Below are 24,061 nucleotides of genomic sequence, written 5' to 3'. Positions count from 1 at the left end.
TTTCATCTGTTTGCATTGATTTCCTAGCAAGAGTTTGACAATTAGGTACCTCGGTGATTTCAAGGTAAGGTAGGTAGGTAAGATTCCAAGCAAAATTCTTTGCTTTTATCTATTTTATGCACATAACCACTATTTTCACAAAGTTTTGTAACAAAAACTAAGATTCTTTAACCACAAAACACAAAGAAATTAGGTTAGAAATTATATTTGCAACAAAAATAATAGATCTGTTTTTTTAACTAGTTTTACGGCTCTGGGTTCTAGCACTTTTGATCAAAGACTTAAGCCTACTTCACACGATAAAATGAACAAAACTTCAATTTTCGACACTTTTATTGTGATTCGACCTAAATAAATCAAGTAAAGTTATTATTTTTGTATTTCAAGTAACATCGTTCGATATTTTTCGCAAAAAATAGTTTTAAGATTAAAGGGGAAAATCAAACACAAATTTAGTGCAGTTCTTGTTATCTTAAATAGCAACACTTACTATTCAATTCAAACGTCATTTTAGACGGCCATTTAGGATGTTTAAATTTAGTTGAAGCAAAAAAGCGAATGCAGTTTAGAAATAGAAATCCTAAAATTAAAGAATCTAAAATTTAGTTTAGGTTTAGGTTAGGGTACAACAGAATTAGCGCCAATGATACTTTGCTTAAAAAGCTATTTATAAGCAAATTCGCTATGTAATTTTTATTGATAAATTAACATTTAAACCAAAATTTGTTCCATTTTGATGGCGGGTAAAGTACATAATCCGGACTTTCAGCCAACATTGCCCACATCGATTTTTCATCGATTTTTCATCCAAATATCTTAAAGATACGTGAAAAATACCATTACTATAATTTAAGGCTATATTGGCCTAGGTTTCAAAAATTTGATTGTAGTATTTACACTACGGGTGATAATAATTTTAAATAGAAACATTTTCCTGAAATGTGACAACTCTCAAGATTTAAAACTGCTTGATCAGGTTTGTGTGGAAAAGAAAAACAATAGGTAAAATTGCCTGCTCATTTCATCACTAAAATATTTATGCTACAATCTAAATTTTAAAACCTAGGCCAAGATAGCCTTTCTATTTTAGCCTATTGTCCACGTATTTTTAAGAGTTATATTTGCATGAAAAATCAATGTGGACAATGTTGGCTGACAGTCCGGATTACTTTGCTCGCCATCAAAATCGTCAAATTTTGGTTTAAATGTTAATTTACGAAAAAAAACACAGCGAATTTGCTTATAAATTGCTTTTTGGGCAAAGTATCATTGAGTGGCAATGTTGGCTAGTTTGACGGTAACTATACCATTTAGGACGTCTTATTTAGTAAGGTGGAATAAGCCCTTTAGAAGCCCAATTTTTCTTTGATTTACGTCACCATAGCCTAATATTTGACATATCGTCGATTCAGAATCCAACCGAAAGTTTCCTCATGGCCTAAGAGCCAGCGCGTGCCAGTAACAGCTGAAAGTTACTCTGCGTATTGTCCCGAACACTGGGAGGAACGTTTGTTTGGATGTTTGTTTAAATCGTGGTGGCTTTGGGAGATAACAGGTAATAAAGTCGTAAAAAATCTTCCGTCAAAGCATAAAGTCAATTTTTTTATATTTTCTTCGGAATAGTATTAGAAATCACGTCATGCATTGCCAGACACTTAGTGTCGTGGGAACCCCCGCCCAACACCCACACAAAACGTTAATAATTTATTAAACTTTAAAAGAGTCTGGCAAGGGGTTGCCACCTTACTAAGTAACTGGCAATGCATGACGTGATTTCTAAAACCTACTACTCCAAAGAAAATATAAAAAAAATTACTTTATACTTTGATGTAAGATTTTTTACGCCCTTATTACCTGTTATCTCCCAAAGCCACCATGATTCAAAAAAACGTTCCTCTCAGTGTTTGGGAAAATACGCAGAGAACTTTCAGGTTTTTTTTAATATAAGGAAGGTCTGGCACGCGCTAGCTCTTAGGCCACTAGGCTTTTATCGATTTCATATTTCAACAATAGTAAATAAGTACTTAATTAATTAAATATTATTTAGAGAATATTGAAAAATCCCGTAATGGTTTAAGAGGATTATAGGATTAATGATTTATTACTTAATGAGATAGAATTTTAAACAGTGTTATATTTTAAACATAGTATAATATGGATTATAATTAATTATGCAAGGATTAATGCCGCGAATTGATTTAATAAATAATTAGAGATAGGATTTGAAACTATATTAAGTATGTAAGTAGTTGTAATATTTTTATTTTCATTAGTGAAACGCTGTCAATTTTTAAAAACGATTGCCCAAAGTATGCTTAGTTTATTTTATTAGTACATTGGGGCCGATTCTCTTGTACACAATCTCTAAACTAAACTAAATTAAAGGGTCTAAATCTAGTGCTATCCTTTTCCGCGAGCAACATAATGAAAGGGATAGCAATAGATTTAAATGTGTCATTTTAGTTTAGTTTAGAGTTTACCTACAACGGAATCAGCCACATTATTGATTTACAACGCGTAAAATTTAACTCCTCACGCGCCATTTTCATTTTTTGTATCAAATTTCATGTCAAAAGTACGATTTTAGTCCTTATTATAAAGGTGAGGTGTACCTTTGACATGATAGCTGACCCATAGAGCTAAAATGGCGCGTGAGGAGTCATTCTGTACGGACTATAATATGTACTTTTTATTTATCGTGTGATTTACTTTTTTAATATTATTTGGTTTACTTACATAAATCATTATTGCATTTTACCTATGTTTATTTTACCTATTTCAATTATTAATTATTGATGCATTGATACCGAGTTTTGTCCAGTTACGATACTTCTACAATATTTAAGTAGTTTACATTAGTAATCTACGGATAAGTGATATAGGTATGTAGAATAACCTAAGTGATAAAGTGTGATATTTTGGTATATTTTGGTGATATTTTGTGCCGTAAACAGTTAGGCTTTGTGGTACCGTACTTATAATTAATATATTGTGGGCTTTAAGAAATTATTTGTTTGTGTATGGAAATAATAATTAGCTTCGACTGATGAAGTGCATATTTATTCATTGTTATGAATTTATGATAGTGTTTTTACCCACACTTCAAGGAAATTTCAAAATAAATTTTAGGGTTCAGTACCTCAAAAGGAAAACAGGAACCCTTACAGGATCACTTTGTTGTCTGTCTGTCAAGAAACCTATAGGGTACTTCTCGTTGACCTAGAATCATGAAATTTGGCAGGTATGTAGGTCTTATAATACATTTGGGGAAAAATTCTAAAACCGTGAATCTGTGGTTACATCACAAAATAAAAAAAATGTGGGCATGAACAAATAATTAGTATTTTCAACTTTTAAAATAAGATTAATTAATATATATTATACCAAGTGTGGTATCATATGAAAGAGCTTTACCTGTACATTCTAAAACAGATTTTATTTATTTTTATGCATATGAGTTTTTGTTTTATCGTGCAAAATGTCGAAAAAATACGGAACCATCGGTGCGCGAGTCTCGCAATTGCCCGGTTTTTTAGGAAATTTCGAAATAATTTTTAAGTACAATATCAAAAAAACCGGCCAGACTCGCGTACCGAGGGTTCCGTACTGCAGTCGTATTTTTCGACATTGGCTTGGACATTGACTTGGCCGGCTTGTGGAAGTCCCTACAAGAGACAGGTATCCAGCAGCAGATCTCTACCACTTGATAATGATGATGATGGTGAATAAGCGTTAAACATAAGGACGTACGATAAAATTCGTGCGGGTGCACGAAGCGGGTGCCCTCTCCAGATGTATAGCTCTACAACTACAACCTTTTATATTTTTGCTGAACCTAAGTTAGTAAGTAGGTTAAGGGTGTAAAAACGGCATAGGACTGAGTAGGTAATTGTCCAATCTAGCATTTTTAAGGTTCCGTACCCGAAGGGTGCCAACGTGAGCCGATTACTAAGACTCCGCTAGCCGTCCGTCCGTCCGTCTGTCTGTGGGATGTATCTCGTGAACCGTAATAGGAGTTGAAATTTTAGCGTTTAAACTACCGTGAGTGATTTCCATTATAAATACTATCACGTGAGTAAGCCGGGACAGATAGTATTTATAAAGGAGTTGAAATTTTCACAGAATGTGTATTTGGTTTGCCGCTATTGTAAGAATTTCAAAATGACTAGCATGTGACCTATTTTTCACCTTTCTTTCCTACGTTTACAAAATGCAACTTGTTTCTGTCCTACTGTCTTTTCACCTAGTTGGGACAACGCATAATCAAGCGTTCGTATTCAAGAGGCTGGCGGGAAGTGGCTGGATGAGAAAGGCTGAGGACCGGGTGTGGTGGCGCTCTTTAGGGAAGGCCTATGTCCAACAGTGGACGTCCACAGGCTGATGATGATGATGATGATGATGATAATCAAGCGATTGTGATTGTTAAGCATCGTTGACTCAAGCCGATATCTGGATGGGTAACGGATGGTGGGACTTTGAAGGTTTTAAATTTGTCCTTTTCGTTTCCTCCGTATCACAGGGAGTAAGTTAAGCCATTGGTCCTGGTTATTGTCACCAACATCTGATAATTGTCAAACCTAAGAATCGAAATCTCTTGGTGAGTTGTATGCGAAAGGATTTGGGAATCCACTGCATTATTATCCCAAGGGAACTTCTCTTCTACTTCTCCTTATAGTGCCGTCTCCTATGGGAGGTTTGCAACTATTATGGCTATCTGCACTTTGGACGCTGCTGCGCGGAATAAAGAACGGGTACTTTTCCCGTACTACTGGCGTAAATTCTTGAGCCACGATGTTCTTCTTCGGCCAGTTGGTCTTCTGCCGGCTATTTGCCGCTGAATGCCGCTGGGACAACCCTCCATCTCCCAACCTCTCGGTTATATGGGCCGAATCGCGGGAGGGCGCCCGATCGGTACTTGCTCTTGGCATTTTCCCGGGGCGCCTTCTTGACTCCCTACAAATTATTTTGTCTCTTCCTTGTCCCTTACGCTCACTCTCCCCCCTTGGGGGCTAGACGTCACTAGCACAGCTGTGATCCCCGCTGCTGCTCCTCCGTGGTGCCGGCCTGACACCTGTGCGCTCCGAGCTGCTTCGCCTCTTATGCCAATGGTGCGTGAATTCCCGTAGCCGGTTGTAGTTCCCCGCCGATGAGACGAGGTCCGTGTAGAAGACCGGCCCCGCTTCTCCGCGTACGATCCTATCCAACATCGTCGCAAGTCCTCATAAAGGGGACACTCCCACAGCACATGGTGCCTATCCTCGTCGCCAAAGCCGCACTCGCACGCCGGGCTCTCGCACAACGTCATCCTATGCAGACGCGCCCGGAAACAGCCGTGTCCGATGAGGATCTGTGAGGTCTCGTAGTCCGGCGCGACCCAGGTGGCCCCGAGCCGGCTGGATACGTCCGGGAAAAAGCGTCGCAATTCGTCACCCCAAATCTCCGCAGACCACAGCTCCTGCCACATCGCAATCATATCTGACCCGATATCCCGCTTGCGTCAGCTCAACTTCTATTCTATCTATGAATTATGAGCTGTAAGAGGTCGTAGTTGCTATTTCTCATAATATGGCCAAAATACTCCAACTTCCGCACTTTTACCGTTTTCAAAAGGGGACTCATGCCACTATGTAATTAATGGAAAGGAGTCACGACCATCAGCAATGAGTAGAATACGATTATAAAGAAGAAGTCTTCACGCGATTCTCACGATTATGTAGGAATATGTATTTATTCGTCAGTCAGTGTGCATTTTTCTTCTCCAATTTCGCCAGATGTTTCAAACGAGACATTAAATGGGCATCTGCACCCACGGGATTTTCTAAAATCTGGCGCCTCTGTCGAGTTGACTTACTCTAGGGATAGATATACCACAACGGATACGACTACTTAAGGGGTTATTTGTTGAAGAAAGACAAATTTCAAGCCGTGCTTCGGCTCTCTGTCTTTGCACATAGTTCATTTGTTACTGGCCGTGATTGAACTTCAACTTCTACGCTGGCCACCAGTTAAGTCAATGCTGGCCACACACGATCAAGTTTACCGTCAAGTTGGCAGCGGACTTGAACGCCGCTTCAAGTCCGCTGCCAACTTAACCGGTAAACTGGATCGTATACAGCGTTACGCGCACCGTAATCCATGTTCATCTTTCACGTAGCTGTACCCTCCGAATGTAACAGCTGATTTGCCAAAAAAATTAAGTGTGTGTCGGACTCGCACACGAAGGGTTCCCGTACAAATACATCTTTTCTATTTTTCATCGCGGCCATTTTGATTTTTAGGGTTCCATACCCCAAAAGGAAAAACGGAACCCCTATAGGATCACTTTGTTGTCTGTCTGTCTGTCTGTCTGTCGGTCTGTCAAGGAACCTACAGGGTACTTCCCGTTGACCTAGAATCACGAAATTTGGCAGGTAGGTAAGTCTTATAGCAGACATTCGGGGAAAAATCTGAAAACCGTGAATTTAGGCTTACATCACACAAAATTAAATTTTGGTCGTTAACTAATATTAGTGTTTTCAATTTTCGAAGTTAGATAACTTTATCAAGTGGGGTATCATATGAAAGGGCTTAACCTGTGCATTCGAAAACAGATTTTTATTTATTTTTATGCATCATAGTTTTTGAATAATCGTGCAAAATGTCGAAAAATTACGACTGTAGTACGGAACCCTCATTGCGCGAGCCTGACTCGCACTTGGCCGGTTTTTTATTATTTGTTGTTATAGCGGCAATTGAATTCAATTTCGGTGACAATTTCAACTCTACCTATTACGGTTCACTGACAGACGGACGAAAGGACGGTGGAGGCTTAGTAATAATGTCCCCTGCACCCTTCGGATACGGAATCCTAAAAATAGTCCTACTGTTATAGGAATAATGGGAAGAGGTTGCAACCCTGGGCTGTGAGGTACACGATGCAAAGAGAGGTATAAATGTGAATGAATTTGCAGATAATACTGGTTGATATCGGCCAGGGCCGCCACCAACCTGGCTGCGGCGACGCGCGTTCGCTGTGAACAGTTTCGTAGCGTCTCTTTGCGTATTGGCCACAGCGGGGAGAAGGCGCCACGTGTGGGCCTGCGTACAACCGGGGGCGGGCGCTTTGCGCCGCCCCAACACTTAATTCGTAAGTAAAAATCTTTTCTTAATTCTTTACTACCACACACAGACTATAGACTTGCAATATAAAGCCCTTTAGGCAGTGATATACAGGGTGTAACCAGAACGCTAGCAAAAACGAAGACAGGTGATAGTGCTGATGATTACGGGTATGATAACACAAAATAAAAATAAAAAAATCCTATATTTTGTAAAAGTTCACGTTATATTGCAAATAAAACATCTTACTGACGGTAGAGATCAACGAACGACGATGAAATATCAACTAATGTTTTAAAATATACATCACATATAATTTCACCAGTATTATGCTACATTATCCATACTAATATTATAAATGCGAAAGTGTGTCTGTCGTCTGTCTCCTAGCCTTTCACGGCCCATCCGTTCAACCGATTTTGACGAAATTTGGTACAGCGATAGCTTGCATCCGGGGCAGACATAGACTTTTTATCCCGAAAAATCAAAGAGTTCCCATGGGATTTTTAAAAAGTAAATCCACGCGGACGAAGTCGCGGGCATCATCTAGTCTGTGTATATCTGAAGGTGTTTTTCCTGATAAATTGAAAACAAAATAGCAAGGAATCTATGAACAACTATAGGCCGATAGCGCTTGTCCTAATTTTTTCTAAAGCATTCGAGAAAGTTATCTATAAAGCACTAAATGGCTACTTCGAACAAAACAAATTGTTCTCAGAGGAACAATTTGGTTTTCGCAAAAATAAGAGCATAAATATCGCGGTTTATAACTTTCTACATACTGTCATGCCTTATTTAAATAATAGAGTCCATGTGTCCGCCTTGTTTATGGATTTGACTAAAGCCTTCGACTTTGTCCATCATGCCATGCTGGCCGTGAGTTTGCCGATTGGCAGACACACCTTTGAGAAAATTACGGAGAACTCTCAGGCATGCAGGTTTCACGACGGTTTCCTTCACCGTTAAAGGAAGTGATAATTGCTTAAAACGCACATCACTCAAAAAAATGCGTGCCCGGGATCGAGCCCTGGACTCCCCCGACTTGGAGGCCGACGTTTTAACCACTAGGCTATCGCCGCTCATACAAATAGCGCTTACCATTGCGCGAGGGAGGTCGACAAAAATATTCTTAATAACTTTAGTTAAGTAACGGCGGTTACGCACTCATCCGATCCGAGTCCGTGAAAATACGTTCCTTTTTGTTTTGTATAGGAGCTTATGACATGTGTCGTAGATAATCGCTCGTATTCTCACGGATAACGGATAGAACTCGGATGACGGAAGTGCAGTGCGTAATCGCCGTAAATGTTGCTTTTTCCAAATGTTTGTTGTGCATTGCCGATTTATCCATCAAAGCTCTGCGTGCTTGCGAATGCGTTGCTGAGATGTTATGTTCCTCTTTAATTTTCACACACTTATACACGGTAAAACAGACGCACGCACACACACACACCGCGCTGACTCTGACTTGCCGCGGCTGATTCGACAATACCACGGTAATGTTATCATACAGTATCGTAACTCGGCAGTATCTTTGAAATAAATACCTACAGCAGCGCGGTACGTAAACATGCGGCTGCACGCCTTTCCAGGTAATTTAAAAAAACTTATCTCTGGATGCGTTAATGAAGAATTCATGGAACCAAAAACAGCATAATATTTCTTACCCGCCATACTACATATGTATTTGAACTTATTTTAGTGGAAAAATCGCGCGGTTATTAAAAAACAAAACACCATCCGTTCGTCACTGCGGCACAGTCGCGACTGGCAGTGTCCCGAGCACATCCCGAGATCGAGGCGCGTAGGTATAGCTCGCGTTTCGTCCGTTTGTATGAAGTTGGAATACTGTATGATAATATTACCGTGACAATACTATTCTATCTCACGCGACGAAATATAATACGTAAACAAACTGACCGTTACTAAGTTGCATGCGAAAGCGAGCGATTATTATCGCTATCCTTATCTCTCATACGCAATAATATTGTCAGTTTGTTTACATTCTTTATCTCGTCTCGTAGGCGTTACTTTGATTTTAATAGGAAGCCAACGGTATACAAAGAATTATTTATATGACAACTTATATAACCTTAAGACAATCAATGCACACTATAGCTAAGGCTAACTCAACATGCGTAATCTAAAACTTCTAAATAGTAATACGAGACATTGGTACTGATTCTGAGCACACCTAAATTTTAGAGTATTCGCATCCTCTACTTACTAATGTAATATGAAAAAGACGTTTGACAGTTTTAAATTTAATTTAGAGCTGTCAAACCTTCTGACTTTAGGTGCCAGTCACGAGCCTTTTGTTTAAATTTATAGCGAGCATTAAAACTTAGTCTTTCAATGTAAAATTCATGTTCCGTCCTCTTTTAGCAATATTGAAAATAAAAAAGAAGATACTCTAAATTTAGTTTAGACAATGACAAGAGATAGAGAATCGGCGTGTTTTTGACGTTTCCAGTGCTACCAGATTTTTATGAAAAATAAATACTGCGGGGGGCATAAAGAATCACCAACTGGGTTGGTACAGTAGCTACGGGTAACTTTGGAAAGGTGTCTAACATTGTGAGTCGATGGTTCAATGAAATTAATGGTATAAAAATAACTCACCACCACCAACTTACTCAATAAAATATATATTTACGTAAATCATATCCTTAAACCCTTTTTAAAGCATTATTATACCAATCTTACCTAGCTCTAGGTACTTATTTTATTTTAGTAATTATTTACCAGTTTTATAATGCTTCCTTTTTTTTCGGCTTGTGTGAGTTCAATCTTAAACAGAGAAGCAGGCAGTGGCGTGGTCATAGAGGCATAAATACACTGCGTACCCTAGTGAACCTAGTCCTAATAACTCAATGCTTATTTTTCACAATGTCTGAATAGTTCATACCTATTTCCCTACTCAGGCTTGAATACCTGTGCAGTGTGCACGCCACTGGACGCAGGAACTGGTTCATTGACCCATTCACATGACACAACTGAACCACATACATCACTATCATCTTAATATGTTATCATTATTTTACGATTTGAAAAAAAATCGAATAGCTAAATCCGTGAAAATACGGATATGAAAAAACTCGGCCCGAACTCGGATATTGCTTACGCACTAATCCGATCTCTGATCCAAATCCAAGCTATTCAGTGGACATATTTGACATATGTACGTCATATGTCCGATTTCAATCCGAGGCACATCTGAGATATTCTCACGGATAACAGGGATCAGCACTCATCCGATCCGAATTCGTGAAAATACAGATATACAAATTATCTACGACATATGTCATATTATAAGCTCCCATACAAAACAAAAAGGAACGTATTTTCACGGACTCGGATCGGATGAGTGCGTAACCGCCGCCTTAAGGCTCTAAAACTGATATTCTAACTTTATATCACTTGCATTCTCATGAATAAATTAAAAAAAAAGCTGGCGTGTCGATGCGAGGGCGTTTCTACTTGTCGCTCTCTGAATGTAAAACGTTGTGCTTTAGTTATTACTAGCTGTTGGCCGCGACTTCGTCTGCGTTCCGCGGGAACTGTCTTTTCCCGTGGATTTTAAAAAGAAATCAGTACCCTTATTATAAATGCGAAAGTGTATTGGTTTGTCCTTCAATCACGTCGCAACGGTGCAACGGATTGACGTGATTTTTTGCATGGGTATAGATAAAAACCTGGAGAGTGACATAGGCTGATATATAGACTTTTTATCCCGGAAAATCAAAGAGTTCCCAAGGAGGTTTTTAAAAAACCTAATTCCACGCGGACAAAGTCGTGGGCATCAGCTAGTCTTTTATACATATATATTTTGTCCCGACAATAACGAATAAAACAAAAATAAATCATCCAATTTAATTTAAATATTCATCTTTAATATATAGGTTTAGTTGATTTTAGGTGATTCTTATATTTAAATTTTATTTTCTGTGTATATGATTGCAATTCATGTTTATTGTAATGTGTGTTTGTATTTATTTATTTATCATTAGCTGATGCCCGCGACTCCGTCCGCGTGGAATTACGTTTTTCAAAACCCGCGGGAACTCTTTGATTTTCCGGGATAAAAAGTAGCCTATATGCTTCCCCGGGATGCAAGCTATGTGTGCCAAATTTCATCAAAAGCTAGCAGACAGACAGACAGACACACTTTCGCATTTATAATATAAGTATAGATATGGATTTACTTTAAACGAGCGATTCTTGTATATATTATGATATATTATGTAATTGATCTGTCGGAAATTACAGTAAAGATTTGTATGAAATTTTGGAGTAGATAATATTTAACTTTTCCAGCACACCACGTTTTTTCTGAGAAATTCAAATTATATTTATTTAAAAAAAAATATACTTTATACATACATACCTAGTATATATATGTACCTAATATGCATTTACATTGTATGTTTTATGAATAGCAAAAGTTAAGTTAAATTTATGTGAATTGATATTGGTGATAGAGCCGTGAAAGCCTAGTGGTTAAGACGTCCGCCTCATATACATTGACATATATATATATATATAGGTCGGGGGTTCGATCCCGGGAATTAATTTTTAACTTTTCATTTTCGCGGGGTCATTGCCGCTGTGGTGCCGTCTGAATAGACTCTGTGCTGTGATAGTACACGACAGATCAAGGTGGCAATCGGGGAAGGAAAGTCCCACACAGTCCCCGTGTTAACCCCGGTGCGGGCGAGTGCTGGTGACTCGCGGCTGTGCGGGGCGTCACCCTGCCTCATACCCCGATTGCAATCACAACCTATCACGGACTTATAGGGGGGATAGTGGAAAGGGCAGGCGTGAGTGGGAGGGAAAGGGGTAATCCTAACGCAGCAAGGGTGGGAGGACGCGAATGGGTGATATTTTACTTTATATAAAAATAAAATTCAAACGTCTCTTTGACGTTCGGATTTTTCGTTTTAGTTTTCATAATAATATTTCACATTACTTTTTCGTTTGAGCAGATACCTGGCAGTTTCGTTTATCGTTCTGAAAATTTAAAAATGCTAGCTTCAATCATGTTTTTGCTATAATATGTATGAAATGAAAACTGGATAATTTTTGTGAATGAAATTTATTTTGAGTCATTGGTCCTAAAATGTTTATTTAGCACCAATGCAACCTCAGTGACGTCTGGATTTCAAACGGGTCGTTCATTTAGTATCTAAGAGGTGGCGCTGATTTATTTGGTTCCAAAACCGCGAAAAATTTTGTTCGCTTGGGCATATCTTGTCATTTATATCTATGCCAAATTATCTGGATTTTCGATTATCCGAATCCCTATAACGACAACAATTTTTTTTTTTATTTTTTTTTTTATTTTTAAAAAAGAATATTAGCCATTTTTTAAATGACTAATATTCCCCTTTCCTCTCCAATTAAGCGTCAAGCTTGTGCTAGGAGTAGGTACGACAATAGTGCAACGGGCGGGGTTTGAACCGTCGACCTTTCGGTTTTCAGTCCACTCCTATACCGGTTGAGCTATTGAGGCTCTGGCTAGTCCGGTTAATCGAGTTTCCACTGTACTTGTATTTTACAATATTTGGTCCAGATACCCGCCAGATGGTTTATTGACGACGGGAAAGAGTAAGCATGATGTAGCGGCGGACCCGCACATCATCGCGCCGGACCCGTTCGCATCAGACGATCGTTTAGATGACCTCACACCCGATGATCTGTTCTTGCTGACCACGTGAGTATTGTAGCTGTTACGTAACATGCAATCTAGGTACACTCAAATTATAAAGAGGTAAACTTTGTAAGTTTGTTTGTAGGAAGTAATCTCTATAATTACTGAACCGATTTTGAAAATTCTTTCACCAGTAGAAAGCTACATTATCTTTGAGTGACATAGGCTATACTATTTTAGTAAAAATAGAGATCTCTACGAAAATTGTAATAAGCTAGCCGCGCGAAGTCAGGGCGGTTCGCTAGTATAACATAAGATTAAAGAATTTGCCGTCCACATAAGTACAAGTAACACACTTTGTAACAATTTGTGGACGCCTTGCGATCTGCATTGCATGCGCACGCTACGAGCATTTCAAGTCGCGCAGACCGATCCGGGATTGTTGATCGGTTCTACGAACGAATATAAAGAAGCGCGCAGTGTGCTCAGAGCGCCAATATGTGAACGGGTGGTGTGGAGACGCGCGCGAACACGAACTGAACTAGGTATGGACAAAGCTACTTCAGCAGACAACGCTACGTCCACACTGATGAAATGCTCCTTTGATGTTACATTGCATGTTACCATTGCACTACCCTTTATTAGATGTATAGTTTCCACAGGTGGGTTAACTATTTTTACATTTTAATATGATTATGTTATTTTCAGGCCTGTGGAACCGGACACGATGAATACGGGTGAAGCTGAACCATCGTCTGGTCTAAATGGGAGATTGAGACCGCGAAAATCTATCATACCTAGTCCCAAAACTTCTAAGAACACTCGCAAGCCCGATACCAAACCAGCTCTGGACAAACCCAAGAGAACGAGCACACCGTCCAAAGCTTCTCCAAACAAACCAGATGATCTCACCGACAAGGCTGACTCTCCCGCCACGCAAACTCTCTGCCCCTATTGCGATAAGACTTACTTCTCTAAGCAGGCCCTCTCCAACCACGTGCGACGCACGCATCTCTCCGCGGCGAAACACGACAGCGCGCTCGGCTGCCTCTTCTGCGCCCACAGCGAGGCGGACGCTCGTGACGTCATCCGACACATGGTCGACAGCCATCCCAACCAATACTTCGCTTGCTACGACTGCCACACCCGGTTCCCGTCGACGGCCGAGCTGGCCGAACACAAACTCAACGTTTGTGATAAACAAAAGTTACCATATCGTAACAAATTGCGCCAAAAAGTAACCCCCAAAAAGAACATCAATATCACCGGACGTAACGACTTCGGGAACGATGCTAGAGATTCTCCTGAAGAACAAGGTTTCAACGGTATTGTGATCTCCTGCGAACTGAAACCTTCTCACGTCGACCACGACCTGGCCGACATCGAGGATAACATTATTACGAATTTCATTCTGCCTCCCGGCAAGAGCTTAGTTAATGGCGCAGTCGTCGAAAAAAATGCAGTGATCATCTTAGACGATTTGCAATGGAATAAAAGAGGACCACCGAATTTTTCCTTTCAAAACACTGATGCCGACCAAATACTCTCGAGGTTAGGAGTTGTGCACAGATCCCCCAGAACCGGGGAATCCACTGCCAGGGAATGGCTGAAAAATAATGACGACTCGCATCAAAAGTTTGAAAAATGTTTTGATACGAGTTTTTATTCAAAAGTCGCTAGCAACGTTCAAGAAAATTTAACTAAGTTTCTCGATGGTTCTTGTAATTTCAATCCTGACCCGGAGAACACGATAAAAACCAGAAAAGCTAAAAACATCGTTGCGATCAATACCGTAGAAGGATTCCCGATACTGCTGGCAAGCGAGCAGTTCTCCCGGCACGGCTTCGACGGGTACATGCCGCGGGCGATAGCGCCCAAGCACAAATGGAAATGGGACAATCTGGAAAACGACAAGAGCCTCATGAGCCCCGAGCAGCTCAAACGCGACTCGCACACCAACAATTGCATCATATCTCTGGTTTCCAGTCTAGACATATGGACTCAGCTGTGCATGAGGCGTAAATATGAAAGCAAATTCAACAAATCACCAGTACAAAAGAAGACTGAAAAGCAAAACATTATTGGAAAAGAGTTGAAAGAAATACTCGAAAGCAGAGAGTTGCCTGCGTCGACATCTCAGGTGGTCAAATATACGGGGCCTCCTGCGCCGGGCCGTTCGCCCGCCGAGTTCCCCGCCTTCCTGGGCTTGGTGCCCACCGCGCCGAGCTTCGCCCTGAAGCCGGCGGTGCTGAGCGGCGAGTGGGTGCGGCCGCGTTGCTACGTCTGCTGCGCGTGCGGCGCGCAGACTCGCGACTCCAAAGGGCTCTCCTCGCACATATCTGCGGAGCATCCGAATGCTCAGATACAACATTATGAAATTGTCGGAGACGTGCTTCTGAACTCCGACATATTGAAACACTTGTATGTGCCTCCTAGCCAGATAAACAATCGAACTCGCCCTCTTCGAGGGTTCCGGGAATGTACCAAGTGCAGAAAGCCCATATCGATAGAAGATTTGCATCAACACATGCTAGATTGCGCGGGAGATACGCCTACAGTTCGCAGGAAATGCAGGCATCGTCCGTTCGGAGTCCGCAAGCGACGTCCGCGCCTTCCGGATAACACGATACGCAAGAAAATACGCAAGGACATTAGAACGCGACACAGTCGTAAAAATCACTTGAGATCCAGGCCGAGGATAAGAACCGAGGTTGGGGATGGTAAGTTTCTACATAATATTGTGTTAATCATTTATATTAAACTAGCTTATGCCCGCGACTTCGTCCGCGTCAAGTACAAAAATTTTGAAATTAGCATTTTACCCTCTTGGGGGTTGAATTTTTAATAATCCTGTCTTAACGCATGTCTACGTTATAATAGCTATCTGCATGCCAAATTTCAGCCCGATCCGTGTAGTGGTTTGAGCTGTGCATTGATAGAGTCAGTCAGTTAGTCAGCTTTTCCTTTATTCTATTTATCTTCAATTTTTATTCGTAATAAATTTCTTGAGTTCTTACTTATTGGCTATGATTAAACTGTTTCGTCTTGTTGCAGCTGAAACTATACGTAAAATGTTAGCCGATTTACCTGCTAAACGTCATCGCGTTATGGTGAAACCGTTAAATCCGACAGTCCGCCCCCGGAGAAATCTTAAACTAACAAGAAACAAACTAGTTATGAAGAAAAGAATGACTGACGATACCAAAAATTCCCAAAGAGAGAGTTCGTCTGAAGTTACTACAGCTAGTGCCGGTGGCGAAGGTTCCAAGAAGCATTCACGCAATCCTGACGACCGCCCTCCCGGAAGGCCGTTTAAAACCACTGCAAAACGTGTTGTATCCAAAATAATACGCAAAAACGATTCTTTCAATAAAAATACTGTAACCAAATCAAAAAGGAAAATCGTTCTTCAAAAGGACCCAAAAGTAAAAGTCCCTGCTGTTGTGGAAACTCCTCCGACAGACAGTGAGAAGGACAGTGTGCAAGTAGAACAATTGTCAATAGAAAACAATCCAGAAAGAATTAATATTAGCGATGGTTCCTACAATACGAGAGGGCACAGCAGTCGCTCCAATAATAACTCAAATAGTCGAGACAATCAAAGTCCCGATCCCAACAGTGGCCAGAACAGTAACTCTCGAGATTCCTTTGCTCCGTCACAAAATGCCCCTTTAAAGCATTCAATTGCCAGTCTGACGGCGAGCTCTGAAACACACGACAAATCTGTTCAATTTCACCATTTGTTTTTAGTCCAGCAAGAATGCAACAACGTTAACCAACATTTACCAGCAGGGCAAAGAATGCTTTTTGAAAATGAAGCAGTTGTAACCAAGTTGGATAAACCGCCTTTACATTTTAACCATCGCCGGCCGTTAGATCTCCAAGCTTATCAGAAAAGTAAGCTAAATAAACCAAGAAAGGGATTAAATGATTGTATAGCGATGTTGAAGAATAAATTAGTGGAGCCGAATACAAGCACATTGCCAGGCCACGTATCTGTTCAGTGCGGCGACGATGAGCCTTTGGATCCAGAGCCGATTGTTGTTGAGCGACGACATTCTACGACTGAGTTAAATGCAGATTACACACAAAGATCAGATTATGTTCACGAGCATATTCCAAAGAAAGCTGTAGAGGAAAATGCGCCATCTTCAGCTAGCAAAAGTAGGGTGACTCGAAGGTCTAGTTCGACACGGCATGGACTTAGTTCCCGTAGCGACAAAGCAGAAATTTTTTTATCTAATGATGAATTGATGCAATGGAGACAGTTTTACTATGATAGCCAAATGCTGACTGCTCAGAATATTACCCAAAATTATACCAAACGTGAATCTTCTCGACGACGAAATTCTCTCGTACCCACTAATGATCTATTGCTTCAACATGCTATGAATCTAGAATTATTAAGTAAAAGCAAAGACCTGACGAAATTCGTTGAATTTAATCCTTATCCTAGTGTATCAACACACCATAGCACGCCTAAGAAAAATAATCGCAGAGATAGCCAGAAAAACAAAGAATCTACCAATGTTCAATCTACGAGGTCTAAAACTAAAGATAATGTGACGCTGCGGGGAAAAAGTATAGAATTGAGTAGTAATCAACCACACAAACAAACTAAGCAAAGTAACCACAGTAAATCAGTTATAAATTCTACATCAAATAGGAGAAACACTGATAAAAATAATGTAAAAACTGCCCAATCATGTAAATCAGTGGCCCGTGCAGAAAAATTTATTGAACCTTATTCTCAAGGAGTTGTAGCAGAAGATACATCGGCATGCTTAATTATTGAAAAAAGAACATCGCCCGTAAACAGGTCGTCGGAAGAACATCGATCACCGATTTTATCACGTAACACGCCTGTTGTGGAATACACGAGTAGTATTGATATTCCTCATACACATTACACTATGCAAAACGATGCTGCCCCTTCCGGCCCCTTGGATTTATCAAATAAGATAACGAACAAAGAAGATTCCGTTCAATATGTTCCACCAGAACAATTTCCTGTTGTGGCGTACGACACCTATGAGACATTAGATTTATCTAATAAAAATGTAGGACCATTGCCTGTCAGAGACACGCACTTAAGCAGTGACGATGTTGTAGACTTGCGCATCAATTACGCTCATGCATCTTTTCAATCGAGTTACACGCCGTTGCCTCCAGAATTAGTTAATAACGAAGCAGAAGAAGACAATGCTACTGATTTATCCGTAAGACGTGACGAAGATTTCCCCACTGACTTATCAATGAACAGAAGAGATTACAGTACGCCTACTGATTCCTATGAAAAAACGGCAGAAGGTCAAGGCCGTTTACCGATAAATTATATTCGAGATTTTTCCAACCCGATGAGACATGTTGAAGATAGGTGTATTATTGTACACGAATATTTTGACGAAAATTCTGAAAGGATAGTGGTGGTCGAAAATGAAGTGCCCGGTGACTTTTCAAGTAGAAGAAGCATGAGTAGATCTAATATGTGCATCATGGAAGAACCGATGCATCTGAATGCGTATACAGGCAATGCAGATAATGATGAAAATGTTCCGGCTGATTTGTCTGGAAAAAGTAGACCATTTATGCCAACCTCAGGTGCCACTATTACTAACACAGCTTGCAATTATGATAACTATGATACCCAACAAGCGCCGCATTGCTTGAGTTCTGATCAACTTATTGACTATCGCTATAATCGGCCAATGCAAACTCCTTCAGAAACCAATTTCACAAGACCGAGAAATCGACAGTCAATTTCATATGGTGAACCCTCACAACATTTCGACACTACATTGAACACAGCTTTGACAGCTCGTGAAACACAGGATTTATCAACCCATGACGGTGCAGTGAACAAAAGCAAAAACAACAACTTTGAACAAATCGATTACTCCCACTCCGAAATGCCGTTAAGTTTAGTTTCAAATACAACCATCGAAAGTACGAGTCGCAACTCGTCGCGGATTTCGAAAAAACCAGAAAATGAGATGACTGCGTCGGCTTACACTATAGCGAACAATTCTATTTCTGTTTCTATTACTGAACCTATATATACAGTGGCATCAAATATAAATACACTCACAATTAATAAAAATATAGAAACATTAAATATAACAACGGACAATAATGAGACACATTGCAGTAAATTGTCTGAGACGCATAATCCACTAACGTCTTCCGATGATAAAAATCCAGAATCGAAAAAGTTACCAGTGAGCAATACTCTGACTACAACAACTTCTACAAGGGAGACAGATGAAAAAAAACTAGAAACAAACAATGTTAGCAATAGTACTGCAAATTCAGATCAAGATCCTGAAACTGCTAGAAAAATCGCAATGTTACCCAAAGAGCTTGTGGAGATATTGGGTACTATGCCTGTTGACCATCGAAACCAACTTTTGAACGTATTACCCCAATACGTATCGACATCAACGTCGCCTGCATCTCATTCTAAAACAGTTGAAGGCGTAACGTGCAACTCAGGATCTTCGGGAAATACAAAAGCAGTTAATCAAGTGACAAAAGAGTTCAAGCTTGAGGCTAATTCTGAAGATGAACGAGTGAATAACACTTTTTCTTCATCATCTAAAAACTTTCAATTTTCTGAATCGTCACCAATTTCTGTGTCAAGTTCGATACTTCTGACACCGCCAACTCCTCAGTTGTCCGAGCGATATTCAGTTCAGTCTCAAGAAGGAAGTGATATTCAGATGTATAATACGAAAAAGTCCCGAGCGTCAATCAAGGAACAAACGTCTTCAACGAGTGTTGATTCAAATAAATTAAGTGTTGGCTCAAGCATGCTGGCTGCGAAAAGATTAACAAACATCATTGAAAAGAATGACCCAGACAGGGTAATTGATTTAACTGTGGATGAAAATTCATCAGAAAATAGAGAATCAACAAATTTAGAATCTGTTATTTACACAAATATAATTGATGCACCAACTAAAGATATAGCTTCAACCGCAGTTATTTCTAAATCAAATGTGCAAAAGACGAGCAGTGACAAAACTGCGAGCTTAAGGGCAGTGCGTATCAAAACACCCTCTGAAAGACATCGCTCTATGGTATCGGAAAATACAATGATCAGCAAACAAAACAAATCGTCCCTTACTATAAATGTACAAGATGACACTAGTAAAGAATCAGAAAATATTAGTCCTATGGCTATTCAACAAGCTGAGGTTAGTAGTACTCAGCATCGTCCCGTACTAAGGACATCTGAAACGGCCATGGAATCTCCTACTGAACAACATCAAAAGGCAGTGAAGTTGATTGAAAAGAAAGACAATGACAAGGTTCCTACTGTAACTGATAAAACAAATTTAGTAACCTCTACTCTTTCAAAAGATATGAATTCCAATTTTAATAATGAATGTCCTGCTATCGTTTGCAATGACAATTCTACTACAACTCCAGGAGAAACAATAAATGTCTCATCTTCAAAAGAACCATGTAGTGACTTTGATATAAATGATAAGACAAAAGCCATTCACGATGTGCCTCCGAAAGAAAATAACATAATCGAAAAGCAGCCGTCGTTCAATGCTCCTAAAGATTCGACTTTGATAGAAGATGAAGACTCTGAAGATGATATTTCACTGGCTGTTATAGTAAAGCAAAAACAGAAAGATTCAAATTTAGTTTCTAATTCTCACCAGAATACAAAAATAGATGTTCAAAGAAAACTCTCAGGAAATAAAAAGAAAAGAAAACCTAAGAAAATAACTAAATCTAAAGAGATTTCAGGTGATAAATCTTTAATAAAAGATAACCTTAAATTGACGAAAAGTACACCTACGCCTATGGTTAGCGAAATTAGTTTAATAAATAAGGACCGTGTATGTAATGAAAGCAATTTAATTGATAAGGTGTCCTATGGTAAAAAGAATGCTAAAAAAGGGAGACGCCTCAACAATGCACAAACTATCAAATACTCGGATAGAAAAGATCAAACAAATGACAATAATGCTTACGAAAATGAAATTAATAAAGAAAACAATGTTTCTTCTGACATAATGAAAAATACGGAATCTCCCGAAGAATCATTTAAATTGAGACCTATTGACCAAGAACCTAATTTATCTTCATCAAATACAATGGTTAATACCGATATCAATAATGTGGACTGTCCAAATCCGCCAGTAAAGAAAGATAAAAGTAAGAAAATGTTAGAAATAAATACAGCATGTGGCCAATCCGTCAATGAAATTTCAGAAATCAATAAAGTTGACAGTGAAAAAAGCTACCCAAAACAGAATGATACAAAACTTAAGCAGCCTCAAAATTCTTTAAATTCGTCTTGTGTTGAACACTTACCACAACCTCAAGCAGTTACTGAAACTGAAATAGTTTTAAGCACCGCAGATGTATCCGAAAACCAGAATGAAATCCTAGAAACTAAGAGCGACGATCTTAAACTTCATTCCTTGAGTAAAACAGACAAATCTAAAGACATAAGTGGTGAAAAATGTATGAAAAGTAAAAAAGTTAGTATTGAACTTTGTGCTGCTACTAATACATATTCTGAGGCAGAAGAAACAAACGTAACACCTTTACGTCGCAGTAGGCGTGGCAAATCATTATTTATTGATAGTAACTCCACTATATCTGTCAATCCTACTTGTCGAGATAATGCTCATGAACAAAGAGCTCCGCTTACTAAAAAACAGTTAATATTTTCGAAACTTTTGTTGGATGAGGAAAACCACAATAAAACATCTTTGAATGTTGCCTCAATGATAGTTGAAAAGAACTTGCATAAAATGCCTTTATACACTAACCCAGAAAATGTAGAAGGCACCTTCGACAAAACGTCTTTAAATACTGACCCAAAACTGGTCGAAGAAAACTCTAGTAAAACTTTAACAATTCCAATTCTAAACGAAAACAAAAATAATTTAACTTTTTGTATCGCTTCAGAAAAACAAAAAGATCCACGTTTGGAAACACAAACAAAGTTGCCGGCAGAGTGTGACAGTAGTACAGTTAATGAGGACTCTTCTGCAAAAAAATATATAAATGCACGACATACAACTACCAATAGACGAAAAATATCCCCCCAATGTAAAAGAAAATCAAAAAAGAAAAAGTCTTTAGGTAATCAAACTAAGTCTTTAGACGAAGATGTAAAGTTACAACAGAAAGTCAATACAGAAAATGAAGTAAACCAGAATATAGTAGAAAATAAAGAAACACCCTTGATGATGAATGATATGGTTTCTGAAATATCGCCTAAGATTGGTGAAGAATTGGTTAAAAAAGATACGAGTGAAGTAGATGTTGACTGTATACGTTCACCTACTAATTTGGAGTCTTCTATCACAAGTCCAAAATCTTTGTCAGTTGAAAAAAGAAAATCCTGTTCTCCGGTAAGACATGATTCCTTGCAAAGTTCAAAGCCAAAGAAATGTAAATTAAACGATGAGAATGAAAGTATCGTAGGTGCAACTATCAGTAAAGAAGACGAAATGGGAAGTACAGTACAAATAAAAAGTCCTGAAAACTGTACAGTTACATCTAAAAACGTTACTTGTTATAACAAACCAGCTAGACGTGCACGTTCTAAATCTGTTGTTGTGAAATCTTCTGGCGCCGATTTTTATGATCCTTATGACATCGACTTGGAAGATATGGTAGATAAAACAGAGAGAAAAGAGATATCAGCTAAAATGAGTTTTAGTTCTTTCAAATCGTCAATTGCAGCTAAAACTCGAAAATTAAGCAAAACAACTACTGCTATAATAGATATTAATACTGATGCTTTGGTTCACGATAGCGATAAAGTGCCCGACTGTCAGAACGATAACATTGATTTTCATAAAAACACTCTTCTTGACACAAAAGATGGCTGTAGTGATTCTGACGATTCATCAAAAAGTGATGTACCCCTAAAGAAATATGCTGAAGAGAAGGAGAAGAAATTGGCTGAAATATCACTTACGATGGGCCGTAATAAAAATCGCAATGATAATATTGATGACTCAAACGAGAAGTGGCAAGATAAGACGAAGGCGCGAAAAAAGAATAATCGATCTATTTTAATAAATAAGAAAGAAGAAAAAATTGCAGATGATAAAATTGATAATGAAAAAGATCTTCGATCTGAACAATTTATGGAAAGCTTTGGATTCTTTTCTGAAAGAAAACCACGTAAATCTAATTTGCTTGCTACGAAAAAAATATCTGAAACATTCCATATTATAGCTAATGATAGTGACGATGTTTACTTTGCGACAAAAGACCGTGGTAGTAAAAAAGGATCAGCTGATAATAGAAAGGAAGATACAAAAAATTTGAAGGGATCTCCGGTTTCACCAACAAAGAAAGCCGCGAAGCGTATTAGAAAAAAGAAGAGTACAACTCCTGAACAGCTTGAACCAAGATTTTGCACCGTATGTAAAAAAGCATTTCGTAGATCTGATAATTTTTTGAGACACCAAATGACTCTTTATCATGTATCTAGGTTATGTGAAGTAGAATTGAAAGTTAAGGCAGTAATAATTGAGGAGGAACCAAATTATTTAATAGCGTATAAACAACAGTTAGAAAGGTTAAAGTTATTACAAGATAAAATAGCCAAAAGAAAAAAGAATAGCTTACCGACTTCTGATATTGTTTTGCCAACATTAGAAGAAATTCTAGCCGATGTCAAAAGGACAATCCGGGAACAGGAATTGTCTCGGCGGGAGTTAAGTAGGGACGAGGCGCTATTTGTAGATTGCTGTGAAATGTTAAAACAATCACATAAAAAAGATATTATACCTGAAACTAAACGAGTTCGACTATGTAACAGTTTTAATTGTCCGCAGACGAGTGAGGATCAGTTGGCGTTATTGGAAAAAAGACTAGACGATACATGCGAAATTAAAAGTGACGAAGATATGGATGCTATAACTGCGAAAAATATATTGGAAAGTGATGAAGTTCGTAATTTGGAATACGACTTGATATCTAATCTTAAAGAAGGAAATGGTCTAAAAGGATTTGCTAGGCTTCGAATACACTCGTCGGATGAGCTGACAGGAAACGTTTCAGAAGTACTGCCGTCTACATCTAACTATCAAAAAGATTTTAAATTTGAAGTAATAGAAGAATCAGCCGCTGCCAAACCCAAAAGACACCCTGAAGTAAAAGATAAAATGTACCCGGACCTATTTGATAACATAGACATGTTTGAAGACAAATTTGACAAAATCAAAAGGAAATGTAGATCTCAAGCGGCAGCTGCGAAGCAAATTCAGACACAGGTGGACCCAAGTCTGAGGTAAACATTTGATTTCCTCATTATTTAAGGACATC

General features: G+C 39.0%; 1 protein-coding gene across 3 annotated transcripts in view; it reads left to right on the top strand.

Annotated features, from left to right (window-relative positions):
• LOC117995637 (uncharacterized) overlaps window positions 1-24,061 on the top strand; it is a 41,886-nt gene that overhangs the window by 13,826 nt on the left and 3,999 nt on the right. For 2 of the 3 annotated variants that reach the window (XM_069508955.1, XM_069508954.1), the window contains exons 2-5: window positions 6,951-7,126; window positions 12,671-12,811; window positions 13,457-15,468; window positions 15,803-24,026. In XM_069508955.1, coding sequence (XP_069365056.1) covers window positions 13,476-15,468; window positions 15,803-24,026 — 10,217 coding nt within the window. In that variant the 5' untranslated portion in view covers window positions 6,951-7,126; window positions 12,671-12,811; window positions 13,457-13,475. The remainder of the gene's footprint in view (window positions 1-6,950; window positions 7,127-12,670; window positions 12,812-13,456; window positions 15,469-15,802; window positions 24,027-24,061) is intronic. The other variant, XM_069508956.1, reaches the window with a different exon arrangement.

Source organism: Maniola hyperantus, chromosome Z (genome assembly GCF_902806685.2).
Source record: "Maniola hyperantus chromosome Z, iAphHyp1.2, whole genome shotgun sequence".
Taxonomy (NCBI): domain Eukaryota; kingdom Metazoa; phylum Arthropoda; class Insecta; order Lepidoptera; family Nymphalidae; genus Maniola; species Maniola hyperantus.
Note: the sequence above shows the minus strand (reverse complement) of the source record. Positions and strands in the feature narration are given on the sequence as shown.